We start from the raw sequence: 18,566 nt of genomic DNA on the forward strand, positions 1-18,566 counted from the left end.
TCCTTTCTTTAACTTATAACTTCCGTTGTCATTCACCGTTGCTCGAATCATTTGTCTCCTATAAATCACTTTCATTTCTATATTATCCTCCCTTTACTACAGTAGTTTTTGCAATGATGACACCTACTCCTTCATTCTCCCAGAAGATCAGGCAAAACACAGCCTGAGGACCCATGGAAACAGCACAGCTTTTCAGCCTATGCTGTGAAGGACCTGAATGTTTCTCTAGGGGCAGAGTAGCCCAGCAGTAATGTCAGAACGTTAGTAACCTTGTTATGGCCTCTAGTTGCTTCAGGGTCAGAGTCCAATTAAATCTAAGAATTTGAAGGGCTTCTTGAAGATCTGGGGCAACAGCTGTACCTTGGGAGCTGCACAACAGTTTTGCTCAGTCACAAACAGATCTTAATATGGGGATGGGCTAACAAATCTGTTGTTGGGTTTACTTAGGGGCCCAGACTCAAGGCCTTAGTCCTCAAGACCACTTTGCAGAGGAGTGCAGAGACTGGACTGCTCCAGAGCGCCTTTTGCTGGACCTTACAAAATCTTGCTGCAAGGACACATCCAGAACAGCTCTGTCCCATACCCCACTATGGCTTGCATGTATGCATGTGGGAATATTTAGTGCAGGGGACCAGATTAAACCTTGTCTGGTTTAATCTCCCTTGCTTTTTGTTTAATCATCCAGTTTCACTGTTTGAGATCTATTTAAAATCAAGATAGTTACGAAATGGCAACTTGAGTGTATAGCTAAACTACCAGCTTGTCTTTTAATGCACAAGGAAATAAATTTCACTTCAGATATTGAATACAGTACAGATGATTAGACATTTATTACATTTCTTCCCTTCTTTGTTCTAGTAAAAGCAAATTTCCAGAAAACTTTAATGCTGGAAAGGGGTGTGACTTTTTTCACTAGAAGAAATGTCACTTTGCATTCGCTAACCATAAAACAATTCAAAATTTACATTCCCCTTCCTTGGGCTAAAAGCTATCTCAAGCTAATTAGCAATCTCAGTTTGCTATATACAAAAAAAAAAAAATCAATCTTTCAGGTTCACCTCTGCTTCTGTTTGTTAGTCTCCATCTGGTAGTCAACCAGAAGACTGTAGAACATATGCTGCTTATCTCAAGGGTGAATGTAGGGACTTGGATGAAACCAAAAATTTCATTAACATGCATATTATTATTACGAATCTGTTGTGGGCTGTATGAAAAAGCAATTGTCCATTTTGTATTTGTTTTAAAAAAATGAAATATATTTGTAAATAAATTGCTGGTTAACTTCAGATTACAAGGAGCATGCTATAGACCAGTGGCTCATGAGCCTTCAGTTGGGGTGAGTTATGTGACTTCCTTTAGGGGGAATGAAAGTTTGTATGCACTGGTTGCTCTTCTGCCACAACCAAAATACAGACATTCCTCAAATGTGTGATAGGAACAGAAGGAGCCTTTTCATATAGCCAAATGTTGAGGTGTGCTTATCAGATGATGTAGGCAGCTGCAGGTAGTTTGTACGACAGGTACAGACCTGGTTCCCTAAGGGCCTCTAGAGGAAGGCTGATGAGTAGCTCAATTTATTTTTCCTCATAGCTGGATTTAGCATAAAGGATGGACACCCTTGCCACAGCATATCAGCTTTCTGTGACTGATCTGTGGGAGGGATAGTAGTTAGCGGGACTGCATGTTATCCAGCAGTTTTTTCATTTATAACTGTACAATGTCTTTGTTTTGCTAAAGTAATTCCTTGAGATGTAGTGTCAAAGATATCGAGGCACACCGCTGCAGAGGCATAGCTGAGCCTTGTTCTGCATCTGCTTGAGTACTTGCTCCCAGGTGATCTGACTGTGAACAGGTAATTTAACTGAGAAATAAATAACATCACATTGAGCCATAAAGAAGTTGTTGGATGACCTCTGTGCCTTACCCATGCTTATCCAACAGGCTAAATTCAGCAGAGATGTTTGAGCTCACCAATATCCTTGTACTTCATCTGTGCTCTCATTGTAAGTCTTGTCAAGTATACAGCAGCTGCCCACTCACTTTATACTTGTTCATGCTGCCAGTATGCGCTTTTAAAGGAAGAGACCTCAAACTTCTCTTCACATTACTTCTACATTAAGCATGTAAATACTTAATTACTTTACACTTACAACTTGCGGTTTTTAATTATGGTGGACAAAGAGTAAACTGAAATAAATAAGGGCCTGAACAAACAAAGTACTTGCATGTGCTACATACTTAAATGCTTTGCTGAAAACAGGTTATTATTTGTCTGGCTTACCTAAAGGTTGCTAATTAGTTGAAGCATCAATTTTCCAGCTCCCAAAGATGGGATAAACAGGGCATGCTTGGTCTTCACAGCATAGGTTGGGTGCAACTTGTCAGCAGAGCTGTATGATCTACAGCCCACCTCTGCCTCCCTTCTACAAGGATCCCTGGCACTTCCCTTTGTATGAGAGGAAATGTGCTTCATGTCTAGTCTACATAGGCCCTGTCACATAACAAATATTTTCTGGTTTCATCAAGAGCTTGAAGAGCTGCTCGAAGGGATGCTCAGATGAATTCAGGTGAAGATACATACAGAACTGAATCTTACTAGATAACTATATATTCAGATGCTGTATGTAGAGGAGTACCACACTTTTTGCCTCTTGAAATTTTTATTAGTTCTGAGTAGGTTTACTACTAATTTTTTTATAATTGTAGTGGGTTTTTTTTGACGAAGTAGTCAGGCAAAAAATGTGGACTGACTTGAAAGGTCTCTATATTTAAGTAGTTTAATTATGTAATGTTCTCCCCTTCAAGCCCATTTCACAAATGCAGCTGTAACTTGAAAATGTGCTAAGCTACACACAATGATTGCACTTCTCTGTTAATCATGTACACAAACGTTTTTCTTATTTGCAATATTTTTCCACTAGTGTGTTTTGCTGGTAACTTTCCCCTTGAGAGTTTTCTGTGGTAGGTCAGACCTCCCCTGAGAGACCCAGGTTCCTGCCATGAATTTTGGAAGTATGTCAGATAAAGACTCCTCCTCAAACATGTTCCGAATGTTGACTATTAGAATTCCCATCACTTTAAATTTGCTTTGAGTAAGAACAAAGTCTTTCTGGGCAGCAAAGAGGGCTTATGAGAAAACCTGGGTATATGACTAGTTCAAAGACAATGATGACAGTGGTGGTTGGCATCCTGCCAGCTTCATCTGACCTTTCTGAAACTAATTTACTTTCTTACAATTGAAATAAGCAGAAGTGAATTAGGCAAGTAAAGCATCAAGCGCTCATCAGCATATTTCTTCTGAAAGCAAAAACCTAACTTCTACACGCAAAACCTGCCTGATGGTTGCCCTAGAGCTTAATGAAGCAAGGTGACAACAATTTCCTTCAAATAGAACCAAAGCATGGATATAAATGAAGAAAATACTGAGCTTGTGTGGATAATGAATGGTAGTGGGCCTCTCTGCATTTTAAAAATGGGAGGCAGCATTAGCAGTGGATACTCAAGGAAAGGATTCTACGTCAGCAGGAGAAGAGCACTTTACATCAGAAGAACTGTGTGTCCATCCAAACAATCCTCAAACAATGAAAGTAGAGTGGAAATGAAATCTTGGGGGAATAGAAAACTTAGGGGAAGATACCAATAGAATGGTGTAAGAATTCCTGATTTTAGACCGGGGGTAGGTTCCAGTTGTAGGATGGAGAGGTAGAATGAGAGAAAGGTTTAAGCTTGGTGTGAAGATTAGCTTTGCGATGGAAAGGTAAATCCAGACATAACTGCAGCTTTAGTGGCTTCCAGTAACCATTGACAGGAAAGATAGTGGTATCTGTAATGAAAGCTCTTGATGCTTTTTTTCATTTGTAAGAGCTTGCTTTCAGTAGGTTACAAGTTTATGAAGCTTTGCATGGACTGAGATGTACCACAACAGAAATCTCTTTTAAGGCTGAAGTTTTTGAAGAAGCTTTTGCCAAAGTCCTTCTGTGCTTCCACAGGTGTGGAAAGGGCTTAGATTTTGGTGGGGAAGGAGGAGATGGTTCCTGTGGCAGTGGCGATATGCGTCTTGCTGTTCCTGGGTGATTTTCTTATATCAGCTCCGTAGACTTTCTTGAGTTCGAACCTACATTCTCCAAAAGCCGCATGAACGCTGAGCAGCAGTCCTCTCTCCTCAAATCCTGCATGACAGTCAGGCCAAGCCTTCATCTCACAGACTGGCTAAGCATGCTTTGTTTGCATGGCTGAGCAGGACTTCTCATGCTCTTGGGGGCTGCAGCAGGCACTGGACCTGGGAGAGAACAGAGGTGCTTTAGTGATTTCACCCCTCCTCATTGTTTGGCTGGAGCAGGAGGATCTTCCTAACTGCAATGGGGAGGGCTGAGGCATGGTTTGAGGAGAAAAGAGGAGAAGTGGTGAGATGCAAGAGGAGAGAGGCTGGAGTCAGGGTGCAGGGGTTCTTTTTTAGCTCTGATGTTTTTGATGGATGGTGTAGAAGAGTAGGAGCTGAAAGAGAAATAGGAAAATGCGGGAATGAGATGAATGGGTTAGTGGTAGATGGTTTGGACAGAAGCAGTCAGGTGAACGTTGCAGGAATGGGGAGGGTTGGAGGAATAAAGCTAAAGAGGAGACCCAAGGAGGGGAATGCAAGTCGGGGAGAGAGGGAATGATGTAACAGCAAGTGAAAGGAGAGGGGCAGAGGGGGCAGAGAGAAGAGCAGGAAGAGTTTGGAGGAGGAAGGCGGAAGAATGTGTTAGGGTATGTCTGCTACAGAGCTTGAAAATGCACTTCAGTATCCCCATGTAGTGCAGCAGTGAAATCCACTGACAAAGCCTGCGGCACATGGCAGTGCCCTGAGCAGTAAGGTCAAATGCTGTAATTCTTGCTGCTGGTGGTGGGGATTTGCGTAGCACTTCTAGCTCTTCTTACTGTGAAGATGCCCCCTATATCTGTAATGGCAGATCTGCAGAGAGTCTAAGAGCTGTGTCTCTAGGAAAGCCTTTACCAGTTGATAAAATTTTTCTTTATTGCTTCAGGCACTTTAGCTCACATATACAGAAGTAATAAGCCTCTAACCAATGCCAGAGTGCACTGCTTGCTCAATACAAATGTATGTCTTTGCTCTTTGAAATGCATGAGATGCTTCATTATATTTGTTCTGCTTTGAAGTATCCGCTTCCTTTGCTTTCTGTAGATAGCGGGGTAATATTTATGGCATTATGGTCCTCTCTAACTGAGGTTTGGTGATTTGGATTCCTTTTCATGGTATGTTTTGCACTTACCTGCACTAAAAGCTTTTAATTGTTTTGGATTTTTGCTATATCTTTGCAACTGCCTTGTGAGGCTTCATAAATTAGGATTATTGCATTGTTGGTTCTTCGAAGGGTTGTTTTTGAGGATAACTAAATACCAGCGATTTCCCTGTTGCCAGTTTCCCTGTTCCCTGTTGTTCGGCAGTCTGTTTGCAGCACCTGGCAGTGGTTCTAGCCTGCATTTTCTGGAGCTTCATGTTGTCATTCCATCAAGCAACTGGTGTTTATTTGTGTGCCTCCTTCCCTCTCCCTCACAACTCTACAAATTTAACATACTACTAATCAGTTGGCTTTTCTCGAAGTTATTTTTCCTTGCTTTAGTTCACCAAGCAGCACGCTAATGGCTTGCCTAGTTGTTTCCTTTGCTTTTAGCTTTTTCTTTCACTGTGTCTGCATGTTTTGTTTGCTTATTTTTATGTTTTTTGTTGCTTATTTTTATAAGTCCTTGAAGCATGGGCATTGTAAAGTAGATTTTTCCTCCCAGGGAAACCTTTGCTTATGTCTTTTGTCGCCTTTTAAGAAAACTTTTTATTGCATCACTTTTTTGCTTTGTTTTAACATCCTTTAACAAGATGTCTTTTATTAATTACATTAACTTATTGATCCAATAACTTGAAAGCACAGAACCTCTTAGCACTGTTTTTACAAGTTTATTATGCATAAAACTTCCAGTCACGTTTGTTGTTGCAATAAATTTATTCCAACCCTCATTTATTCTGAACAAAACTTTTAATGATGCTTTTTGGTACCTTACCAAACCTTTACAAAGCTGTACCATTATCATAAATACTTGTTTTTCATAAACAACCTTCTTTTATTATATTAATTCACATATCTTTTGTAGTTCATAGACACTCTCTATTATTAAACCTTATGCACAAATACACGCATGCATTTTTATGACTTGTTTCTTAAAGCATATTTCAAAAAGTTCTGTTAGGTTTTAGAGTGGTCTAACGCAGCCAATGCAACTCTTTCCTGATACAAGTAACTCAGCTGAAATGCTGAAAGAGTACAGCTCCTTCAAGGTAACGCTTGGTTTAGAAGACAATGTTCTTACTCAGGATATCTTATTGGATTTTTTTTGAGATACCACTTTCTACCTAATGAGGTAGAGGTCATAACTTAATGAATACTTTTTTAATTAGCATGGTCTACTTTGCTTACAGAACCTTCATTAGCATCTAATTGGCAAGGAATTTTTGATTACGTAGCTGTATTTTATCTTTTTTTCTACGGATCTTTTATTCCTTCACTATACAGGATGGATGTGCTTGTGAGATCTGTAGTAAAGGGGACTCTTCTCTGTAGGATCATTGCCGCCTTAACTGTGGGAGTATGTGTTGAAGGAGGCAGGGTATTGCAGAGCTGGCAAGGATGGTCTCTCCACTGAGAGAACTGAGTGCTCATGCAGAACAGATTTTGTGGCTGCATACTTTTCTCATGTGTAAGTCAGACTTTGATATGTGGGCAGAATATGTTCGTTCTTTTTGGAACATCTGCATGCAAACATGAGATACTACTATTTTATTTAATGATCACTGGAGAACTGAATTGGTGGTCTTTCAAAGGACTGTATGAATAAGACAGGAGTGCTGTATTTGGTGTAGATTTTGTTCAGTGTGCTTAAATATGACTTGACATCTTACACTGATAATGATGAATAATATCCTATTAAATGGCCTTCCTTTATTCTGTACCCTAAATGAAGCAGTGAATTCTGCTGGAAAAATGTATGACTGTGCAAGTAGAAACAGAGTTAATGGGTGGAATTAAAAATGACACAAGCAGCTTTAGCTTAGCACATCCTAATTTTTGAACACTTAGCTTTGTAACCTTAATATCATTCTAAAAGGAATATTTTTATGTAAGTATTTATATGCGAGCAATAGCAACATCGCCTGAACAGGCCAGACAGCATCACCTCCGTGTGAAGAGTCTCTGACTTCACACTTGTGATAGCACAGCACAAGCTTCAGACACTGAGAACTTCCTGGGAATGTGGGTGGACTTGTGCAGCTTGCAGTTAAGTAATGCATCGGTGCTTGCTTAATGAGATTTCCCTGTTTCTTAAGTTGCACAGTGTAAAGGTATCTCAGTTAGGTCTGTGTAAGCCATCATCCATCTCTTGGAAGGAGTGTGGATGCCTGACCCCTTTCTCTTGTCACTCTCATTCAATGCAGTACATTTTTTTTCTTTTTCTTTTTTGGAAGAGCCTAGAGGGATTCTAAGATCTTTTAAACTAGAAATTAATGATAGGTCTGTCTCTGCTGCAAGAACTTGAAGTGACCACCAACCTTTCTGCCTTTAAGACAAAATGCAAGGTGTAGCTGTTTGTTATTGTATTATCATCACTGAAGCAAAGCAGTCATGATGACTGATACACGGTGAAGGAGGAGGAAGTGTGTGTGTGGGGGTACTAAGTAGAGTACTCATTGTTAAACTGCCTGTTGAGGTAATACAGTTTTGGATGACGTGGCAGTGAGCCCAGCATGAATGCACATTTAGATAAATGTGATTCCTGGACAGTAGTGCAGGTTGGAGCCCCTCCTGCTCCCTGGAAGCTTCATGTTCAGGCTGCTCCCTGGTGCTGTGTTTCCAGCACGCTCACAGGTGAGCACACAAGTCCTGGCGTGAAGATGTATTTGCTCTAAGAGACACCAGGACTGGGGCTGAGTGACATGTACGCAGCAGCTTGTACAGCACAGAGGGACTTCTTTCAGGAAAACAGTGCCGAGGCCACACCAAGTGGTAACTGAGCAGAGCTCTTGGTAGGAGGTGAGAGCTCCTCCATTCAAATGTATCATCTTCCCCATCAGAGGGCAGGTCCCTTGCTTAGGGAGCAAGCCAGCCTGGCAGGACACTACTGTGATGCTCATATGCTACAGAGTCACTGCTTTATGCAGTTAATTGTTACCTTGCCCAGAACATTTCCCTTGTTGGGAATTGAAAAGATATATTGACAGAGGAGAGGTTTGTAACGCTTGACACAGCAGCAAAACAAAACTCCAGTCCCTCCTCTTCTTTTTCATGTTCTCTCATCTCTGTCTGGATAAAAGTGATTGGATAGGACATTGTGTAATTTGTTTTTATGATGAATCATGTTCCAGTTTATCCTCAAAGACAAGTGGGTGAGTAATCTCATACCAGCCTTCACACCCTCCTATAGCAAAATGCAGATTAGGTTGGCTGTTTTAAGCAGAGAAATCATTTAATTTGGTTTTATTTCTAGTAAAAGGGGGCCGGGAATGAAATCTTTTCCTGCCATGCAATAACATATTTCCCCAAATATAAAAGGATTTAGCCAGAGGTAGCATTTGATTTGATTTACCAGCTTATTCAAGAACAAGATAGATGGTAACATTAACTTCAGTGCTAACTCCTGGCCTTCCCTCTCTGTTTTTTATCAGTTTACAGAGACTCTTTGAGTTTTGAGCATCAATCTATGTTCTAACATGTAATTCTAACGAGGTGTGATTGACACCATTCAAATAGACCAGCTTCATTAAGCTCCTGTTCGGAAAGGTGTGCAGCTTCCTAAGTGAAGGCATTCAGCATGCAGGTGGACCAAAATCAGGTTCTCGGTGTGTTGGCTGTAGATTTTTTTGGCTGTCAGGATGATCACTAATTCTAGAGTGTAACAGTACGTGTGAGCTGAAACATTGCCTATGTGATAGTGAAAAGCATTGCAATACAGGAAAACGGTATTGTGGGGTAGTAAGGAGTCATAACCATTCAAAGGAACTTTTTAGAAAGACTGTTTATCGTGCTAATCTATTGGAACTGGAGCTGATCGTTGTATGTTAAGCATTTGCACCCTGTGTTAGCATTGCCTTAAAGGCAGGAGATTATTGATTTGAAGTAAAAGCTCATATAACAACAAGACCTAAAATCTCCACTTAAGGATTTTATCAGTTATTTTGGAGGCTAGCCAGGGTGGAGTGTGGCACTGAGATTACTCTTTGCATCTCTCTTCAGGGAAGCAGGGACACCAGGGGAGCGCGTTCAATTAAGGTGACATCTCCCAGGAGCTGTTGGTCATTCCTTGGTTGAGCGGTGGTGGGTATCTGTCTGCGAGGGAGCCCGTCGCTGGGAGGTGGGATATGGTGGCTGTTTGCCTTGTACTTCTGGGAAATCACAAGGAGCCAGGAGTGGGTCCAGGGCACCGCAGGCCTGAGAACTTAACTTTTTGCTTTAACATTTTCTATCTAATGAACTTTTTGGCTGATAAACGATTCCTGAGACTGCACACACATATACTCCCTTGCTCATGTTCACACTCTCATCTGTTTGGATTTTTGATTTGATTAATACTTTTTGCTTCTTAAGACTCTTCCTGAGGCAGCTCAGTTGGTCTTTGGTTGCCTCTGGGTCCTGCACTGGCCATCGCCTTTGTGGTGGGCAGTGAAGCTACAGCAGCCTGGTGCACCTGTGTGCTGCTACCCAGCAGTTGATAACAGCTGCCGATTCAGTTTGAGTGTTTTTGATATGTAAAGATGGCAAGCACATTTCTTTCTGGTATAATAGGGTTACCTTCCCTTCATGAAGTGAAAGAATATGCTCAGTTTTCAGTAGAGAATGAAGAAGACTTGTATGAAAAGATGCATTAAAATGGTCAAAACTAATCACTTCAACATAATTAAAATGCTCCTTTTTATATTGAAGGGAAGCTTTTATTTTTCCATTTTTTAAGTGGCTGCTTTTCAGTATTTTTTGAGCTTTATGATATAATCAAAAAAAATTAAATTCATGTGCTTGTGTTATAACATGATCTAATATATAAAACATGGTGATAACTAGCATTTTTTTCATATCTAAAGGAATTGCTCTGTCTTTCTGTCTGATGGCAAATTTGATGTTCAGTGTACTATAAATGTGTGCTAGTCCATTCTCCAATATGTATACTAGGCTTCAGTATACAGTAGAGTTTTTCCTTATTATTTCAAAAAAAATTGTCAACAAAAAATTAACATCTGTCACTGTTTGATTTAGAAGAAAAATAGGTATATTGAGGTTCAGCTTTCATCCCAATTAGACCTTGACAGTAAGAAGCCTTTAAAGGGGAAAAAAAAAAGAAAAAACAAAGAAAAAGAAAAAACAAAACAGTTTCACAAATTATTTCTCTCCCTTCAGGAATATAGTGGATTTTTTTTGTGAGATTGTTTTTCTTAATTTAGTTTTGTAATACATCTTTGTTATAGTTCATGCAATGGCAGTCAGACTAAATCTCTGAGTCCTATGATCCTCTAGACTTCAGCCCCCTGGATTTCAACTTGATTGACTTTTATATATGATCTTTACTGATTCCTCCTCACCCTGATTCCTGTCTTGACAGCTCTAGAGCTCTTTGTGGTGCTTGCATAGATGTTTTCTATGGGTTACTTCAACTTGCAGTTCATTAAATCTTGAGGAAAAACTGATGCTTTCATATTCGCTACCCTCCACCCTATGATGTACTTAACATTGTAGCAACATCTCCCCATAAGGAAGTAGTTGGCGCTCATAGTAGATAATGAGAGCAAGTGAGAAACTATTCATAGTATTTAATAAATGTGAATGTATATATTATAAGTGCAGGCCTAATCTTGCCTCCTGTTTTTATGTAAGCATATGCAAACAGAAATCCTTAATAAGATAGAAAATACTCCACCAGATAAAACTACTTTTATCTCAGTTACTATTTCATTATCCGCCAAATACACCAATAACATGTATACTGGTATAAATACAGCAATTACGAATAGACTGTGATTACCAAAATCATTATCCATTACCATTTAGAATCCTATTTTCAAGTGACTCATTAGCATATCACTGTCTATGTAATTTTTTAAAACACCAGTCTTCACTGACAATGCCTACTGCTAGTCTACCACTGACAATGAATTATCGAACAAATTACCGGTTGTCACCTAGTATACAAATAGTCACCAGGTTATTTTGTGCTTTTTTATCATCTCAAATAAATTTTAGCATATGAACATTTTTTTAAATGCTAGAATTTCCCATTGAACAGACTACCAAGTGCTAGCAGGTTCCAGTTTGTGCTAATGGTGGAACTGCCTGACTTACTGGTGTTAGCAACAGGATGAGGTTTCAGCAGGGAAAGGCTGGGATTCAGTGAAAGCTGTAATCAAGACATGTCAAAATATGCCTGTGCAGAATTGAATCCTCTTAACTCGGCTTCTCATACATCAGTATGTCAGAAGTGTTTGTGTCTTGGTAAGGGGTAGCCCTGATTGATGGATCGCCCCAGCATTGATTAGCAAATGGCAGCTTCTCAACCTAAACGCGGGTGGCTGGCTTCCTGCGCCACGAGTGCAATTAGCGGGGGACTTCGTTTGCGAAGCAGCAGCGTGGTTGCTGCATCTGCGCCATGATACCGGGGCAGGCTCTGAGCTGCTGACACGTGGCAGTGAGAGTCGTCAGGCTTCCCCAGCGCTGCAGCCACCAGGGAGAGCGTCTCCCTCTTCTGCACTACGGTTGAGCGCTCACTACCCTGAGTACTTTTGTTTTGGTGCTTTGGTCTGATGTAATTTTATTATGAGCCATTTCATCTTATCTGCTTTTACAAGACCAAGCTCCTAACTGCTTTTGAAAGGCATTTGATTTATTGCTGGTTTTGCTATCCAAACATGTAGACAGAAGGAATAAAAAAATATATATGGGTAGTTTAGGCAAAGATTTATGGCTTCATTTTCTAGCGCAGATGTTTGTATAAGCATTTACATTTTGAGGAGCTTGCGTTAGCATATCTGTCCTGAGGTTTCTCTGTTGCTGGCTCGGCATGAGCTCAGAAGCGAAGAAATACTTTTACTTTTTGTGTGCCCTCCTTTCTGTGTGAATTTTGTAGCTGAGGCTGAGTGACTCTAAACTTTGTGAGGCTTTAAATGTAAGATTTCCATGAACTGGAATTTACACATGTTGTAAAACGCACACAGAGATTTTTTTCCCCATTGCAGCAAGTATTTCGGAGTTATTTCTGGCTGGTTAGAGCTCATGCCGGCGGGCGTGCTGTCCGATCCCTTTGCAGAGCTGTTCGCGGGATCGCCGCGCGCCGGCCCCAGGGATGAGGAGCAGAAGTGCTGGCTGCAGGTCAGGAGCAAGCGAAGGGCTCCTCCGGTAACGCCGCGCGGCCCCCTTTCAGCTAAGGAAGCAATCTGTGAGGAAGGCAGCTTGGGCTGAGCCCCTGAGCGCTCTGCACGTGCTGCCCCCACTGCAGGCTCTGCCCCGTTAACCCCGCTACCCCTCTGCTTTCCGGCAGTGCTGCATGGGCAGGTTTACCGCTTCTGCACCCCGGAAGGCACGTGGCTGCTGAAGGAGAACTCGACCCTGCCGTGGAGGAACCTGTCCGAGTGCGAGCCGTCTGACGGGGTAAGGGTTCCTCTCTGTTGTCGTCATCGTTATTGTCTAGAATAAAACAGAACAGAAGAAAAATAAGTATATTGATGTTCACACGTTTTTGCCCTGCCAAAATAATCTTAGTGACTCATCCCGGCTGTCTCACTGCAGCGAGTGTAACGTTAAAGCAACGTTAGGCCTCTCCTCTTCAACAAAGTTACGTGCGGGGTGGGCAAGGGCAGGTTTAAATGCACGTGAAACGCCCAGGAGAAGTGAAGCGGGCAAATGCAGGCACGGAGCCCCGCTGGGGGCTCTTGATTCAGCCCAGGAGCACGTTGTGGTCGGCACGGGGAGGCTCCCTCCTGGCAGCGCTCGTGGGGGAAATGAGTTGCTTGGGTTTTGCACTTCACTCTCAGTCGTGGTAGGATGGACTCGAAGTGAAGTCGCCACACATTAGTCCTTTGTGTTTTCTTCCATCGGGAGAAGGTTGCTCGAATAAAATTACTATTTGTTCTCTGTGTCTTGTTGACAGCTACTAAGTCAGTTAAGATGAACAGAAATGAAAGATACTTGCTTTTCACCATTAGGCGTGCTGCTTTTTGTTTGTTTGGTTGGTTGGTTGGTTTGTTTTAGGGTTTTTTTTAACATTAATTCAACATAGGCTATTAAATTAGGCCTGTCAGTTCCATTTTCTTGCTCTGTGGGGAGCTGGGACCCCTGGCACCATGTCAAGGACAAGGGAGGGCTTTTCCAAGGGGCTCCCATAAGCCATTGGCATCACTTAGAGCATTGCGTGCGTTCTCGAGACACGTGACACCATTGCAGCTGGGCCGCTCCAAGGGCGATGCTTCTCCTCAGACCTGTGTGCTGAGTACACAGTCGCTATTCAGGGCTGCTGGCAGCTATGACAGACCTAGCCAAACCAGTTCAAATATACGAAATTCCCAAGTGCTCTGCAATATCTGTGTCGTCTGGAATTCCTCATTTTTCAATGCCTCATTCCTCAGAAGGAACAGATGGCTGCAGAGTGGAAGGAGATGGGAAAAGAGATTATTTTTAATCCTTCAAGTATGCTAAATTTAACTCTTCCTCTTAATTTGTAGCCTTATTCCTTGTCCTTTCCGCATCCTTGAGTATCCCAGCAGAGAGCATTATCTTAACACAAAGTGTTTGCCACCATGGTTTCTTCCAGAGCTGTGCTGAGAGATGCCAAGGAGACAGATGCCTAATGGCAACACCTGGTCATTTGGCACCTGTCTCATTTCAGTGAACTGTGGTGTTTATGGGTCTACTGGAATTTGATCCTGAAAACCTACATTCACAGTGCCACTCCTTGAAATGTGAACCACCAAGTTTGTTTTTCCTTTTTCCAGTTAAATGTATGTAGAGCCTCAGATTACCTACTTACGTCTTGTGCACGAGAACAAGAGGTTGGTTTTGATAAGTTTACTTTGTATTATGTTACAAGTGTTGCTAAAACACAATGCCAAGGGTTTGTGAGTGAATCTTTATAAAAGAACATTATTATCTTTAAGTATAAAATATCGTTTTGATCTGCATAAATGTTTTGAATTATCAAGTCTCAGTAGTTTGCCTGAGCTTTGATACTGAAGAGATCTTTCTTTTCTCTTACATAAGGCAGGTCTCATATCCTTCCTCTTAAAACATTAACCTAGCAAATCCCTGAGCAGCAGCCTTTATGTTCGCCTTAAACCCTTCTGGCTATACAAAGTACATCTGAATAGCTGTACTTATTTCTGAAATACAAGGAGTATATTCCTTTGTACAGCACAGGTCTCGGGAGTCAACCACAGAATCAGCTGCTTGAAGTAGGCAAGAAAAATGCCTGAGTCTTAGACAAAGGTATGTGCTTAGAAAAGAGCCAGAATATAGAATATAAAAGTGCCTTGGAGCCTGAGCACCAAGCCTGTATCATAATTCAGACCCACCTGTAGCTTTTCACACAGCCCTCCTCTCCCCAGAGGTTTGGGCCAGCACTTGCAAGCTGGGGTGTAAGTGGCGGTGTCTGCAGCGGGGCACCGAGGAGACCCCCAGCGCAGGACTGCCAGGGTGCAGACAGCCGTGCCGTGCTGTCGCTCGTGCGCTCTGGGGCGCGTGCTGGCCCCTACCCACTCACCCCCAAGCACTGCCGCGCGTGGGTCGTGAGATGGTGTGGGCTCAGGGCTGCTCCCAGTAAGTAGTGTGGTTGAGGCAGGAGAGGGACTGTCCGGGGGAAAAAAAACATTCAGCTGTATGAACGGAAGCCACGCTTCGCTGCTTAGCCTCAGAGCCAGGGACGGGGGCCTCGCTTGTGCCATTCCCAAGTATAGGTGTAGCCAAAGGAAACCCTTCAGTGCAGCAATAAGGGGATGGGCTGTGGGTGCTCAAGGCTGAAAACACTGACTCTGCCACTTTTTTTGCAGGATTGAGGTATGTCTGTTCTTCTTGCCTAGCCATCTGTTTAATACCTGCTTGTAATTTACTCCTCTCCAACTTCATGATAAAATAATGCCACGTTGTCTACTTTCTAGCAATGTCCAAGTGTTTGAACATCTGGGAGCAGCTGGGGAGTTAAGATTAAACTTTTATTTCTTTGGAACTTATGAAAAGTGGAAGACTGATTTGATACATGCCTTTAAACTTTGAAAGTAAGAGAATGACTTTTGGATATCATTAAGAAAAGTTAGAAAGCAGCTGGGAGAAAAGAAGTGAAGCCCATGAGCTCTGTCTTTCTCCCATCCCCCCCTTTTTTTTTCTTTTCTCCCTTATATGCTCGCAGGATGCACCAGAAGAACAGCTTCTGAATTTGTCCATCATATACACCATTGGATATGCTCTTTCCTTCTCTGCCCTTGTAATAGCAACTGCCATTCTTCTTGGATTCAGGTAACTGGTGAAGCTCTGAAGAGAGCGGAGAAAAGTGTTATGTTTTTCTAAATAGCAGTATCGGACTTTGACAGAAACATTTCACTTTTCCCTTCCTCCATCACCTCAGTATTCCTCTATCCTTGTCACCTCTGTATTCCTTCCTGCAATCAGTTCTTCTCAAAACTCAAGTAAAATTTCTAAACTTTTGTAGTATTGCCAGTATGAATGTATGGAACATATGCTGTTTTATCAATTGGAATATTGTGTTGTGGTATTTTTTATTTCAATTAAATATCCACTGGAAGAGATGGAAGAAGGAGAGATTCCTGCATTCCCTCATGACATCACCTTGGAGACTGGGCACTCATCTGGGAAGCAGGAGGACCCTTAGGATAGAAGTTTTCATTTTGCATTGCTTGGAATTACACAGATCATAGACTTAAATCTGGCCCATTTCCACTCCCCGACATGCAGGGTGTGTTTCAATGCAGAAATGGATTTTTGACACAATTTCTCTTTTTGGAAAACTTTCCTAAAATCTCATCTCTTTTGCAGTATGGAACAGAACCTGATTTTGAAACCTGAAAACTTTCTGTGAAATAAATTGCTGCCACCTGACCAGATTGGCATACTGGGTTCGTCCAGGTATGCACCCACAAATTGTATGGCGTGCATCAAAATTAAGAGTCTAGTAACTGTAAAGGCTTCTTGAGTTGGGTACATGCCAATGCTGCACTGTGTAGGTTTGCTTAAAAGGAAAAAAGCTTGCACTCCAACAGAGATCTCTCTTTTTTCCTCTGTAAAGGCAGTCAGTATGTCACTGATTCCAGCCAGACATGCCTACAATTTGGGGGTGCTGAGGACAGGAGACTGGTGTTCAGAAAACACAAAGATATGCTCCTATTCTGTTGTGAGAAGGAGCTCCCTCTGTCATCAAGTCCCACTCCTGGCCACTGCAGACAGCCATGTCCTTTTATCCCACTGACATGCTGACAGGGCTGCCTCTTAAAACAGCATAGGTTTCTATCTCATGATATTCTTATTTGGAGTTAGGTCAGGAACCTTCAATGCTCTGGTGCTTAAGAAGCTTTCTTCTCTGACGATGATGGGCATTACGAGCTAGTTCTGGTGCAAGAACTGTCTGTTAGCAAGACGGTCCCTTTCTTTTCCTCCATCATTAGTCCTTATACCAGTAATGTATTTGAAGAGGTCAGTCATGCCTTTTAGCCTCTATTTTCTCAAACTAAATAAGGCAAGCCTTCTAAAACTGTATCACACCTTTTAGCATCGTATTATACCTCTTCCGTCCAGCGGAGAAGCATAAGGCTAGGTATCTCAGAGAAGATTTAAAATTGCTACAAAAAGGTAGAGACATGCTCACCCTCTGTTAATACCGCGTGATGATAATTATGATTTGTACGTGTTGCACCTATGCAACTTAGGGAGTTATATGACAAAACACCAAATGGCCTTAAAGTCTCCAAATGTCTCCCAGGATAAGTGCTTTCTCCTTGTTTCACTGATCAATGACACTTTTTGAGTAATCTTAGCAGCCTGTGACCTTTACATTTGCATACCATATATTTTTGAAGGAAGCACATGCATATTTTTGGCAGGAAACAAAGAGCAACTTTTTCACAGATGACTGCTAGGAGGGAGAGAATTTCGATATCCTGATTTTTAGTGGAGAAATTCTTCAGCATTTTTTCCTTTAATTGTAACGTGAGGACCTCAGAAGAGTGCATGCGAAAGAGAGAGAAGGGAAGGAAAGGATGTGTTACATATTTGATGAAGAATTCTGTAAGAATTTCTGATTTTGAAAATGAGGCTTCAGAGACATTAAAGGGACGGAGAACCTTATTAAAACTGTGCAATCAAACTACTTAGTGATTTCCTGTCTAAATTGTCTGTGGATAACTTCAGCCAGGAGGACCTCATGAAATACATGAGACCTCTTTTTTTTATGTTTTTTTTGTAGTCCTTCACCATAACTGCTCCCCCCTGACATTGACTGTAATCACTGGATTCTGGCTGGAGCCTCTGCTTGTGGCCTTTCCCCAGTAGGTGCGTGCACTTGCTTACCTGCTGGGGAGAGAAACTTGATTGAGTAGCCGCAAAATGCTGGTCTTCTGCACTTCCATAGCAGGATTTTCTTAGACTACAGAATAACCTTCATATTTGTTTTTGATAACCATTCATCAGAGGAAGCAATACATCTCTAGTGTCTAGTTTTGCCTCTTCCATCACTGAATTTCAGTGATGGAAGCTGAATTAGACCCATAACTTCGTGGCAGAAACCACTCGTGTAGCTTGCTTTGGCTGCAGTCGAAATAGTCACTACCTGCAACCTATTTTCTTCAATTGGCTAATTTACATAAATGTTCAGTCAGATTCAAATGTCTGGCAATTCTGAAGAGTGGCAGTGAACAAGTTTTGAGTCAAAGGAAAATAAATATTTACCATAGGTAAATTTTGCAATGACTCGTGACTTACAAGAAATTCTATTTAAGCTGTACAGAATGAGTTCTCCTTTATCTTCAGTGTAAAGCTGGTAACTTGTAGAGCAAGTCTACTTTCCTACCCGAATTCATAGAGCAATAAAAATAGGCAGTTAAAGCACAAATTCATTGAAACTGTTTGTAATATGTTATCTGTATTTTTTAGGGTCAGAAAAGAATCATATGCAGTGTAGCTTCCTTTGAAGCGAAGTGCGTACCCTTGCAGTGTTTAAAGAAAAAAGTTTGTGGGCAAGACTGGTAAAATATTGGCAGCACTCTGCTGTTGGGTGTCATTCCCGTGACTGCATTTTCCTTTGCTATCCCTTAACGTGCTGTTCTCTGACAAGTAGCAATTTTGTCGTCTTTTCAGCTGGCTGCTGAAATTCATTTTCGTTCTTTGTTTTCAATTCTGAATACAGGGGTGAAAATTGTGTTCCTTTTAGTTCCACAAAAGGTATTTACAATTCCCCTAGGAGGCAATTTGAGTACAGTTTTTTCTCTTCTTGTCGAAGTGGTGGTTTACACGTGGGATATTTTTCTTTGTGGGAAGGGATACTTG

At 41.6% G+C, this 18,566-nt stretch overlaps 1 protein-coding gene across 1 annotated transcript in view; it reads left to right on the forward strand.

The window, feature by feature from the left end:
• Positions 1-18,566, forward strand: part of GLP1R (glucagon like peptide 1 receptor) — an 85,781-nt gene that overhangs the window by 40,928 nt on the left and 26,287 nt on the right. The window contains exons 4-5 of the mRNA XM_026122947.2: positions 12,565-12,674; positions 15,421-15,527. Of these exons, the coding sequence (XP_025978732.2) occupies positions 12,565-12,674; positions 15,421-15,527 (217 nt within the window). The remainder of the gene's footprint in view (positions 1-12,564; positions 12,675-15,420; positions 15,528-18,566) is intronic.

The sequence above is a fragment of the Dromaius novaehollandiae genome, chromosome 3 (genome assembly GCF_036370855.1).
Source record: "Dromaius novaehollandiae isolate bDroNov1 chromosome 3, bDroNov1.hap1, whole genome shotgun sequence".
Lineage (NCBI taxonomy): Eukaryota > Metazoa > Chordata > Aves > Casuariiformes > Dromaiidae > Dromaius > Dromaius novaehollandiae.